Source organism: Periplaneta americana, chromosome 1, assembly GCF_040183065.1.
Source record: "Periplaneta americana isolate PAMFEO1 chromosome 1, P.americana_PAMFEO1_priV1, whole genome shotgun sequence".
Taxonomy (NCBI): Eukaryota; Metazoa; Arthropoda; class Insecta; order Blattodea; family Blattidae; genus Periplaneta; species Periplaneta americana.
In genome coordinates this window covers 97,359,102-97,372,783 of record NC_091117.1, presented here as the reverse complement: position 1 = coordinate 97,372,783, position 13,682 = coordinate 97,359,102, and the positions used below count along the sequence as shown (strand labels likewise).

The 13,682-nt window shown below is 34.4% G+C and overlaps 1 protein-coding gene across 2 annotated transcripts in view; it reads right to left on the bottom strand.

Annotated features, from left to right (window-relative positions):
• The window catches only part of Frl (formin-like protein), a 542,073-nt gene extending 529,948 nt beyond the window's left edge, over nucleotides 1-12,125 (bottom strand). The window contains exon 1 of one of the 2 annotated variants that reach the window (XM_069824507.1): nucleotides 11,774-12,125. In XM_069824507.1, coding sequence (XP_069680608.1) covers nucleotides 11,774-11,944 — 171 coding nt within the window. In that variant the 5' untranslated portion in view covers nucleotides 11,945-12,125. The remainder of the gene's footprint in view (nucleotides 1-11,773) is intronic. The other variant, XM_069824516.1, reaches the window with a different exon arrangement.
• Nucleotides 12,126-13,682: the final 1,557 nt, after the last annotated feature.

The window sequence follows — 13,682 nt, the reverse complement described above, 5'->3', positions numbered from 1 at the left end:
GTACAGATATACCGGTACAAAACATATGCTCTGTTCTAATGCAGGAGCGAACCATGACATTACTGTTGTTTACATAAAACGAGCAGCAAATACAAAATTTCAATCTCATTAATAGAACATTATGGTACATTTACATTTTATGTAACAATATTGCTTCATTTTTTAATTGTAGGTCTAAAAAATAAACAATAATGGTTTTCTGCACAAAATCACACGAACTTTTTTTTCTAATGCAACATTTTAATCTCTTCCGTTTCCGTAAAGCAGTATCATTTTTAAACAAATTTCTGGTTGTGTGATTTTCGAAACGGGGCAAGAGACTTCTAGTTTCTAATCGTCGTTGAGAAACTACTACAAAAGTTCCCCAATTAGGTAACCTTCTTTGAGGAAAACGTTGACGGAGTCCACACTTGTGGAGTAACGGCTAGCGCGTCTGGCCACGAAGCCAGATAGCTCGGGTTCGAATCCCGGTTGGGACAAGTTACCTGGTTGAGATTTTTTCCGGGGTTTTCCCTCAACCCAATATGAGCAAATGCTGGGTAACTATCAGTGCTGGTCCCCGGACTCATTTCACCGGCATTATCACCTTCACTTCATTCAGACGCTAAATAACCTGAGATGTTGGTACAGCGTCGTAAAATAACCCACTAAAAACACGTTGACGGTACATCTTTCTTGCCTCACTTGAATTACGACGACTTTCTCCATAAATTAATAATATATGATATTCTTAAACTGTAAGTGACATTTTCAGTTGTTTATCGAATACCCTGTACTGAACTGCCATTCGCTAGGCAGAAGAGCTATGGACAGTCAGCTTGAACTCTGTGTGGAGTACTGCCTGCTGAACGTTGCCATGTCTCTCATGCCAGAATATTAACAATTTATGTATGCATTTTCATTTAATTTCACGAAAACGTAATAGAACATACAAATACTTGTTTAAAATAATATTAATTCTTTGCTAGATATGTCTACTGATGTAACTGTTTTCGTAATTTTACTAACGATATAAGCAGTATAACGCAAATAAAATAAGAAAAGAAATATATTTTTTTTGGGAAAACTATCGAGTTTTGACCGTATGTTGTATGGCCATTTTTGATCCTGTAGACCGTCCCCGACGACTGTGAAAAGGACGGCACTTATACCTCTTACTCCCTGTATATTAATAAAATTCATGACTTCACAATATTTTGATATTGTAATAATAATACAGGGACATCATTTTATTTTTACTAACATTTTTAACATTAACCTGCTATACCTCTATTAACGATTGAAACAGGAAACACCGTTTGCTACCCCTTCCACGACTGGAGTTCGATGATACCGGCGTAAAATACAAATCACTTTACTAGGTATAGGAGGGAAGAAAAGTAGTTCATCCATTTATGTAAACTAGGAAATACCGCAATTTTGAGTTTGATAATTTTCATTAGGTTTTTGTTTAATCAAAATACAGTACTGTATTAACACTTAGTGTTTTTACTCACGAATTGAGCTATCCATTCGGACGTATTAATTATGCAGTGTATATTGTACTGTTACAGCATATTAGCGTACAATATAGAGAATGAAGTTAAATTGAAAAATAATCATAATATGGATATTTAAACACATTTTTGAAAATGGTGGCCATTCATTTCGATACAGGCTTCAGTTCTTTTGTGCATATTATCGCACTATAGATTATTGTACCTAATTCCAATTACCAGTTTCGTCCTTCGTACGAGTAACTCATGTTGAAATAATTCCGTACCTACTCTATAAAAGAATACCTTACGTACTGTAAATTCAATCTTCACTTCTGCCCGATCCGAAAAGATAAAAATTACTCAGAAATGCTATCTACTGTCCGTTCAAGTGGTTTTGTGGCAGGGTCGTAGAAAGGGGGGGGGAAATCACGTGACAGTTAATTACTTAACGAGGCCCTTTTATTTAAGTTATTTTAAACGCTTGTGTAATATTACGTAGCCGTCCAATTCCTAACAGAAATTAATGTTTTCAGAAAAGAGCTAAGATAGCCCAGCTACTAGACTTAACAGAGGGGCGAACAGAAGCAGATGGGGGAAACCGGGATGCGACGTAGGCAAACGGACGACAGTACCTGTACGAAAATATGATTCAATATTGAAAGCTCTTTCGTCACTGGAAAACGCTAACATATTTCTGGAACGTACTATATTCGCTAACTCAGTACTGCTTACGCGCCCTCGGCTCTGTGTCGTGAACGGTTGGAAGTTTACTAGTCGAAGGGGTGGGAGTGAAGTACATTCAAAAACTCAGATACAATAAAAATTGAAGTAAAAATAAAATGATGTCCCTGTATAAAAGAACGTATTACACATTAGTTTAAAAATTCTAATGCTGTTATTGCACAGAAATACAATGCACTAAAAATGGTGTCACCTTGCACTTCGAAGCAACAACAGCGTTATGCATACCAAGATTTACAGACGTGTCTTGCTTTCCATTTAGGGAAAATACAGAAAACTGATAATTCGGGACATAATAATACACACTTGAAGTAGACATATTTAAGATCAGCTATCTTAGCACTAACTATATCTTCTTTAAGAGCGTGGACAAATTCGTATGCTCATGATCAGATACCGTAGTTTCCCCTAACTATGGTCCATATTTGCCATATTTTTCTTTGTATATTCAGTACTATTCATCCAGATTAAGTGAAATTTTGGCTTGGACTCTTGTAAGTGTATATTAAATAAATATTGACATATGTGTTTGAAATTATTTAATTACAAGTGTTAAAAAAATAATAAACATTGGTACATAGTTGTATTCTGAGTTGCCCAACTATGGTCCACTCCTATATTCATGCTTGAAAGCATGAATGGACTATAGCTGGAGCTGTAATTATTCATAAATCAATATAATGAGTTTCTAATTTAAGGGTAGAAACATAATCTAGCACAGAAATATTAAAAATAAATGAAAAGTACATGGATTCTTTTTATTAGTACACATTACATAAACACTCAATAAACAAGTGAAATCTGAAAGTCATTTTTCTGCAATAATGAACAACTACTCACACCAGAAAAAAAAAAAAAAAAAAAAAAAACCCGAGCCAACTAAAGTTTCTCAATTTTTTATGAGGTGAGAATCAGAAAATCCTTTATGAAAAATGAAGAAAACATTGCTTCCCAGAAAAAAAAAAAAACATCATTTGCGCTATTATTTTCAATGCCAAACAATGGATATAATTAAAAGGTGTAAAAACTTACAAATTATATCAATTTTCTTCCAAATGTTCAACTGATTTTGTGGCCACCCAGATGTTGGTAATAGCGGGTATTACCTCCCCGTGACTGTATGACTGTTACCATTCGCCGATTCAACCCTTCGATCAGATTCTGGATGGCAGTCTGGTCGATTCTATTCCATGCTTCACTTAGAACATTTCGGAGCTGCTGTAAGTTGCTGTGAGGAGTTAGGCGACTTTTAACTTGCTTCCCTAGCATTCCCCACACATGTTCAATAGGGTTTATATCAGGACTTCTTGCTGGCCATGCCATCCTATTCAATCCAACGTCGTGAAGGAACTCATCCATGATTCTTGTAGTATGAGGGCGTGCATTGTGATGCATTAACAGGAACGTTTCACCAATAAGTGGGGCATATGGTACCATATGTTAAATTAGACCTTCTTCGATGTATATTGGAGCAGTCAAAGCACCTCCATTAATGAAAACAAGTTCTGTGTGAGCTTCGTACGAAATGCCACCCCACACCATTACTGATCCATCTTGGAAACTGACACGTGAACTGAAGGAACATGAAAAACGCTCTCCTTCTCTTCTCCACACTCTTTCACGTCCATCTGTAAACTAAATCTCGATTTATCTGTGAAGAGCATTCGTCGCCACTCCTCCAGGTTCCAATTAGCATGATTGTGAGCAAAACGTAATCGTTCAACATGATGTTGCTGGAGCAATTCTGGGCCTTTAGTTGGTCTTCTGGAATCAGCCCACATTCATCCAGACGTCCTCTTACACTTCTCTCACTCACGTTAACTTATCTTATTTTCTGGAAGGCTCTTCTGGTCTCAATAGCTGTGGAATGGCGATTTCTTAATGTGATTAGGACAATAAAATGGTAGTCACGAGCCGAAGTTACTCGTTTTCTCCCTGAACCGGGTCTCCTGGAATAACCTCCTGTCTCTCTAAAGCGATGGTACACTCATTGTACAGTCGATCGAGGAATAATCCCAAGAACTGCAGCCACATAACGCTGACTATTCCCACCTTCTATCAATGCAACCACTTCTGCTGAATCGGTAGGACTTAGTGACATTTGTATACAATGAAGTACTCCAATACTGCCTCAAAAGAGCTTACCAGTCTGTAGACATCTTCAGCTTAGCTCGAAATGAGTCCGAGAAGTTTACACACAATATTACAAGAAGAACGAATCTTCTTTTCAGATCATTGTTGGCTATTACGTATTCAGTATTACAGTATTACGTATCACAAAATAAATTAATAACTAGATGAACCTCAGCACACCTACAATTATTTTAAAAATCCTACAATTTTCAAAAAATTTTTAAGAAAATATAGTTGGCCCTTTTTTTTTTTTTTTTTTTTTTGCAGGTGAGTGTATATCAAAGAACAAAAGTACGGTATCAAAATAAACTAACACATTCCTAGCAAAATATTATGCAAATAAATTTACTGATAATGTTTACTTATCGTACTGAGAACTACACTCATTAGGCTTATTTCGATCCTTTGAATCTCCACTTCCATAATTCAACCAATTCAATTTCATCGCTCTCATAGTCACTCACAGGGACGGTTGTTTTCCTTCTACCCTGAAGTTTTCGTTTTACCGGACCATCATTCGTGCTAGTACCATTGATGCTGGAACAGCCTGTTTCTTTGTTTACTTGACTATAATGTTAAATGATGTTTTAGAATATACTGAGATACCATATTTGCGGAAGTAAATAATCACATTGATCACATTTTATTAAAACAAATATTTCAAAATGAAATAAAACTATGGTCCACGAAAAATTGTGGTACATAGTTGAGGACTGACTTCTAGCCTTGAGGTTAAACATTTTTTCACGCAGAGTCCTTAACCTCTGCCAGTGTAATTATTACGTGAAAGTAAACACTATATAGCCAGGTTTAATTGTACAGAGAATCATATATCTATAACATACCAGTTCTACAGAGGAGCTTAATAAAACAGACAATCACAAACTGAATGATTTCGTGTCTTCACATATTCAATAGAACGATGCATGCTGACCTTGTTAAGCACCCATATCATTGCCACGTGTAATGGTAGATAGAAGCATCTATGGGGAATATAATTCCATCACAGTGGCGCCTTAAATGGTAAACACCGAACTCTTGGGGGACTAAGTAATACATAATGCGTTTTGGACCATAGTTGGGTGCCTGGACCATAGTTATGGGAAATTACGGTACGTATTTATGAAGTACCTTATTAAATATCAACCTACTGTACCCCACCCACAAGGAAACAGTTTTATCTCCGCCTATGCTGCTAAGTGGTATGTCCTCTTCTTTCAGTAACAACTTTTGCCAGATACGTTTAACATAGGCTTAAGGAACTGCTTAATGTAAGTAATTCAACTCAAAAGTCTCTAACATAGTCTTCTTACTGGAAAGAGGAAGAAAAATTACAAATGTTTCACAGAAGAAGGGTAATAATTGTCTTCCTACCTTGCTTAACCGAGGCTACAATGTTTACGTTACGCAATACTAACATACTGACATAATAGTGTTTTCCCATTCCCAGGACATTAAGTTAGTATAATAACAACAAATGGAACCTCGCCATTCTTTTGTAAGGTAATGAATTAACATTTCTGTATGCTTTCTTACGTTTTTGTTCGTTTACAAGACTCGAAGTGACAGCACATCCGTCTAGAAATTCAGAAGACCCGGGTACGATTACCGGCAGAGACGCAGACTGCGTGTTTCTGTACTATATCGTTTTATAATCGGTGGCCATACACCATGCTGACCATATGATCGGGAAATCCCTTTTCTCGCAAAACTGAGTACGGAACTATAGAAGGGTCTCAATTCTTGTAGATTATTAATATTATTATTATTATTATTATTATTATTATTATTATTATTATTATTATTATTATTACTGTGCAAACATTTTGTAGGCCTATAACTTACCTTTGGTTCAGTGGTACACAAACACGAGTAATCAGTCTTACTTTTGTAGGTCTAATAAGAGCCAATGAATTAATGATGTTTAATGTCATGATTTCGTTTTGCTGTTGTATTAAAAAATGTATTGAATTAAATGTTGAAACAGTCTCCGTTGTAAATCATATTACATTTGGCGACGAGGATTAATTTGATATATTCTTATGACTGTAAATAGAAGGGACAAAAATAACCTTGGATTTATTGGTATCTTGAAGGAATTTTCTCCTAAGACTGATGATTGGAAAATATTGTATTTAAGGCACGTATATTAATTTTTTTCGAAGCTACATATTACACTAATCAAACTTCAGATGTATACAAACAATTGCTTTTCCTCTGATAAGTTACACATAGTCAAGTGAAATGTACTGATTGATAGATAGATCTACAGTACATATCAGCCAGAACCTCAATCAGAGGTAACAACATTACTAATGATGCTAAAATGAGAACATTAGTCTACTATTAAGTCCATTATCCAAGAAAGGTTACAGATTAATATCAAATTTAACAGTACCGGACAGTCCAGAATGTAAACCTTACGACGAACTTAATTATTACATTTTTTGACAAACATTTTACTCCAAGGGAATCAGTGTTTTCGGCTCGTTTTAAATTTCGGAATGCACTTAGGGGGGAAAAAGCAATCATAGTAGAAATGTTGGGTTCACTGCGATTTACAGTTTCTATTCCCGAATTAAATAAAATTTGAATTTGACATATCAATCAGTTAAGACAAAGAGTTTCCTCAGAGAATTCATGTTGAGAATAAAACTGTAACGGATTTATTTGTATGAAAATGTAAATACAATACTTTGTTTTATAAAAGGGGGAGATAATGTAATATATGTAGGAGGTAATGCAATGATGTTTAATGTCGTCATGGTTTCGTTTTGTTGTTGTATTCAAATGTACTGAATTAAATGGTTGAAACGGTCTCCGTTGTAAGTATATTACACTATAGTCATGAAAATTGAATTTATAGCGTACTTTTTTTTTTTTTTTTTTTTTTTTTTTTTTTTTTTTTTTTTTTTTAGAAAACCACACCTGATGCTATCGAACCACGGACCGCTTTCCACCTAGCCAAGGCGGCGGATATTTTATCTTAATACCTAAACAAATTAATGACGGTCGTTTACTAAGAGATGGCAAGCTAAAACAGGAAAGATTTCCAACTCCTGACGTAGGCCTAGTGGTGATGCTGATGGATGGAGGCAGGGAGAAAAAATAAAACTGAAGAGAGCAACAAAAGAAAAGTATGAAAATATTCCTACCGGCTTACTATAAAGATGGCCGTGATGCAAAATGTATTATTTAAATTCAAAATTGGGTATTCCTATTCTAGATTCAAATGACAAGCGCATCATATAAATACTCGTACTAACAACAATTTTGATTCCATTCGCAATTCCCACAAACTCGTGTTGTGCCTAATCGATATTCAACGTTTTCATAAGCAACACAATGCACTTTCAGAAATAATTAATAGTTCCTATAAAAACCGGAGAAACCAAATTTACACCAGTAATACTCAGCACACTCTGGGATCGATATGTTTACAGTCTGCTACATGTGCAACTCCATAAGAACGAAAAACATTCTGTGTAGGTCTACGTAGATCTGTACCAGAGATACTCAATCTTTTTGGTAAGGTGGGCAGGGATAATTTCGGTATAAAAACAGCTTTGTTTAAGTTTAGAGATCCATAGCCTGTTCCCATGATAAAATTTCCCAGTCCGTATTTTATATTAGCACTGTGACCTTCTAAAATGATTCTATTGCATTTTAAAGTATGTTGGCCTCTTCTTATAATAATACCAGGCAGGCAATACTGTTAAGTTTAACTATACCCAATTTACCCCATGCATTGGGAAAATTTGGGTATAGGCCTTATGTATATTATTGAAGTAAAACATGCTTTAATGTCCTTATAAAATAAATTTATCGCAACAATAGGTTAGTGTATGTATTCTAGAATACAATGTATAGATTACGTAGACATTTAAAACTTTTAATTAGGTCCAACATGGTAAAAAAAAAAGTTAACCAATACTTAAGTTGTTGATTAGACGTATTTTGTACATTTAAAATATCTCCCATTTAAGATCAGGGCAAGTAAAACACTTCCTACATTTATTTGTCTTACATCAATTCATAATTTGTGTATGTGGCATGATCTGGAATGAAAAACTAGGTTCTATGGTACTTCATATTAATTTCTCGATTTCTGACCTGACAGAAATCTGTGACATAAGCGAATTTTGTCATTAATTTCACCAACAAAAGTTATTGTTCTCATAGCAAGTTAAGAAAAACAAGAGATTCAGACAGCAGAGTCACAGTTCAATGTGTTTGAAGTAAGAACAAAGCTAGCATGCATATCAATGTATTTCAATGTTTAAGCATGTCACAGTAGCCTGTGAACAGTCGGTGACGATTGCAGAACAATGACGAAGTACTAAGAACAAAGAAAGAACTAGGCCTAATGCTAATTTTCTAGGGAAAAAAACTTATTTTATTTTCCTATTTAAATGATAGCCTATCTTTTTGTTTCCATTCTCTTGAGTTTGCAAATATACTGTAACTAGTTCTACAGCACCTTTGTCCAAGGCAATTTTCAGATAATCTTTCGGGAATCGAACCTATTAATGTTAGTTGTGCAGTAGCCTATGTATGAATATATTCTTGCTCTTCTTAGAGTAAATCTACACAATGTTAACCTTTGAAATAGGCTAATGCCATAAAAATTAACTTTTGCAGAATAAAATATCCGTATGTTATTATTTTAAAAAGTGAACGTCATGACAGGAAAAGTACAAAAAAAAAAAAAACGAATCGTGACCGTTTTTGCCCAATTCTTCAAATTCATGATAACTCTTAAACTATAAGAAACAAACTTCCCTGTTTTATATGTACCATGTAGGCCCTATTGTAAAACAAGTTTATTTCTATCCTAAGTATATTTTTCTATCTTATCTTTGTTACTATATCAACATGACCCGTACTAATTATACTACTACTAATAAGTTAATATTAATCCATCACCAATCTCAACATCGTCTCTTTTTTCAATCAGTTATTACTAGTACTATTATTACTATATTTTTACTATAACTATATACTATACTATAACTTTTTTACTACAACTTTATTATTATCATCTTTATGTGACCTTTTTTCTTAAATTTTTTGTCTACAAAATATGTATATTTATGTCTGTTTCTATCTACGCTTCTTAAGAATGTGATCTTAGTGCAATCATTTTAAATTTTATTTTAGAAACAGTAGAGATTTCTATTTTTGTGAATTACCGGTATGTATAATCTGTGTAATCAGAATCTTAAATTTTAATTCAGAAAAAAAAGGTGTATTTGTGAACAATGTAAAATTATTATATGTCATTTTCAAGTCTTTCTATCAAAACGGAACTGTCCCGGAACACGAGCTTTGCTCTTTTGGGGTACTTTCATGTAGTGCTTTTTATATATATGTTATAAATAAATAAATCTAAACATAGTACATACCGGTAGATCTGCATCTCCAACTTGCGAGTATGCCAGTAGAATTGTCGTTAAGTAATATTACAAAAATAAAAATCCACATACGTTGCATAAATGTCATTCATATATTACTGCCATAACAAAAGACGGATTTTATAAAAGAAAAAAATATATTCGCATCTCATAAAAATAAACATTCTACGATGACCGTAAGAACATCTTTCTCAGAGTCGAAGTTGGGACCAAATAGGTAACTACTATACGCAAGAACCCCCTCTCGGTAATGTTGCCGATCAGGTACAAATACTATTCCACACGCAGAACTGCTTCTTGCTTCCTCTATGATTCTGCACTTACGGGGGCATTAATAAAATTTAAGAGCCATGAAAACGCAAATTATTTTATGAGTTATGATTGTAATACTGATTCCACAATGTCATGTTTTACTATTAAATGCAAGACTGGCATACCTAACATGCTAGGAATTTTTACTAGCAACTCATTTTTGTAACTGGGTTTACTTGATGAAACGTGAGAAATACTGTTTCGTGAGATAGGCCTATGTATTCTTTTATGACGCCCATTTATAATCGTACGTCACTACACGAATTTTTTCACCACAACTTAACCTAACACTACCGTCCTAACTCTGCCAATACTCATAACTATTCACGAGTATTAAAAGTTAAACAATTTCATTTACAAATGTTATGTTTTATTTAACGACGCTCACAACTGCAGAGGTTATATCAGGGTCGCCGGATGTGCCGGAATTTTGTCCCGCAGGAGTTCTTTTACATGCCAGTAAATCTACTATCATGAACCTGGGCATAGAAGGCCTGCGCTATACCAACTCGCCAACCGGGTCGACTTCATTTACAATCTCAAATCATTGGTTATTTCATTTAATTTTGGAAAACTGGAACATCCAAGCGTCCCGGCCGAACCTGGTGGAACAGAGGGACGTGACTCTGAAAACCGGAACTGTCCCGGCCAAATCGGGACGTCTGGTCACCTTATCTTAGATAACAGGTCATGGATCGATTTTCAACATTTATAGTAGGTAATAGCATTATGTTCCTATGATGGCATATGATGATAGGGGCGCGCTTCTGTTCGGAAGCGCACCCTATAATTATGTTCCTTAATACCCAAATTCAAGTTCGGATAATTTAAATATGCACTTTTATTACCGGTATATCAATCGTTTTCAATCGCTGTTCTCGATAAGTTAATATACGAAAGGAAAACGCCAAAGCACCTTCATAAATACATCATACCAACAAGACAGGGGAATCCCAAGACGGTACCATATAACACAACCTATCATGAAGTAAACTTTGAAATGTCAAAACTAATAACAAGGATTATTTATTGGCTTCTATTTAATCTAGCGTAATAGTTCTCAAACTTCATTCAGAAATATGACAATGAAAATATAACAATATGCAAATAATTTTGTACAAGCCTGTCTTTTTCTCTATATCTGCATAAGTTTATAATTATGCCCCGAAATAGAGTTTAACGAAAGCGGTTCCATTTGACAACCGAAACTATATGTAACAAAACAAGTTCGAAGTGCCACTGCAACATGTCAAGTGTTAATTAAAATTAATCTAAATATTACAAACTCCAATAAATATTTTCTATAGCGATAGTGCAATTGTGATTACAGAGCTGACCCAATGGAGTGACGACAGAGATGAGATTTATAATGGTAACCTCAAAAGTAATCAACCACAACAATCAAGAGACAATGAGAATATATTCTTTGAACGGCGCTCTTTCAAAACAAATACTGAAACTACACGAACTTAAAAAATATGTCATATAGTGAAATATATCAAATCACATATCTTAATCACCATCTCATTACTTAATTTACAAAGTTGCAAATTAACAATTCATAATTAGAGCGCTATGAAGTGACACATGCTACCAAAATCTCTAGCGCTAGACAACCACGCGTTGTTTGTGTACATGCAATTTGTCTTATCATATACAATAAAGTACTTTAAACTTATATTAATTCATGCTCACCAAAACTTTCGTAAACCTTCTTTCCAGCTCATTTGCATCGGGCATCGGCTGTTTCGTACGAATGCTGGACCGAACATTGTTTGCCTTCGCAGTAGTACCCTCCAAAGAGGGAGACTCACTTTTCGTACTATGTGAACTACCCATTGTTTCCACAAATAACACAATGCACATAAAAATTATATTCACTGCACACTATTACACAAACCAGCAACAGGTTCCTCGCCCTCCATCATGTACATACACCGTCACTTTATCACCATCTTTTTCAAACTCCCACAGGGCACATATTCCAAATGATCACAAACGCATGCGTACTCCACGCCTCTGCGTATCGATATAAAACGTGAAACAACATTCGGTCGACTAAGCGAAGAGACGCGATACGAGTTCTTGCAACATCGCGATTCTTTTGCCATCTTGAGATAGTAACTAATATTAACAATATTTATACGTTGTAAAAATGTGTTTGACAAGACTGAAACAAATAATGTAATATTCTAACTTAAGTTATTTTATTAAATTTTCATTCGTAACAATTGTTTAATTAAAAGTAAAGAGATACAGATTTGAGAAACAGACTTAAGCATTAACCTGCCATCTGTGAACAAATAATTTACCGTTTCACGTATAATACAGAATACATGCGTCATCTGTCAAAATAATGTAGAACCATTGGAGCTTGGTACAGTAACGAGAAAACTAAAAATAGGGATAATCGAAAACACGTAATTTAAATGGTAATTGCGCTTTTATTTAGAAAACATACATAATCTAAGGGAAGGGTCCATACAGCTTAAAAAATCTGAAATACTAGTTTCCGTTTTTCTGTCATTTTATAGTGCCTATCACAAAAGATTTACTTACCGGTAATCCTCAAATTCGTAAAGTACCGGTATCCAATAGGATATAACAGGTTATAGACCATAATTTTAATAGAAAAAAAAAAAAAAAAAAAAAAAAAAAAAAAAAAGGTAGGAAAATTAAAATTTCATAGTACTATAATATTGTACAACATAAAATATGGACATTGCGGTAGTTGTTTTCTTTACAGTCCGACACGGTTTAATAAACTAATGTGAGAAATGAAGTTTTGCTAATTTAAGGGTTAAGTAAATAAATGAGGATTTGGTCATACGCGTAATCGCTTTATGTGCGATATGATTATGCAGCTATTCTTGTTCCTCCTACTATCACTATTCCTTTCCTTTTTCGGTCCTTTTACCATTTTCCTATTTCGTTATATTTATTTTTTATTTTATTGGGTTATTTTACGACGCTGTATCAACATCTAGGTTATTTAGCATCTGAATGAAATGAAGGTGATAATGCCGGTGAAATGAGTCCGGGGTCCAGCACCGAAAGTTACCCAGCATTTGCTCGTATTGGGTTGAGGGAAAATCCCGGAAAAAACCTCAACCAGGTAACTTGCCCCAACCGGGATTCGAACCCGGGTCACCTGGTTTCGCGGCCAGACGCGCTGACCGTTAGTCCACAGGTGTGGACTATATTTATTCATATTACCTATATATATATATATATATATATATATATATATATATATATATATATATATATATACTAGCCGTACCCGTGCGCTCCGCTGCACCCGTTAGAAATAAATATAAAGTAATTACATAATTAAAATAGGACGTTTGATCCAGGAAACATTCGTGTTTGATAGAAGGATAAATCGTTTAATATGTTACTTAATTTAAATTGTATTTAAAATATTAAAATGTGATCATTTTGATCCAGAGACCACTCATTTGGTGCAATGACAATTCCTTTAACATTTTATTAATTGTTATTACCAATTATTTTTGGAAAAGCGAAAATTAACAGAAAAATTTTGGCTACAGATTTATTATTATGTTTATATTATATTATATTATATTATATTACGTAAAAA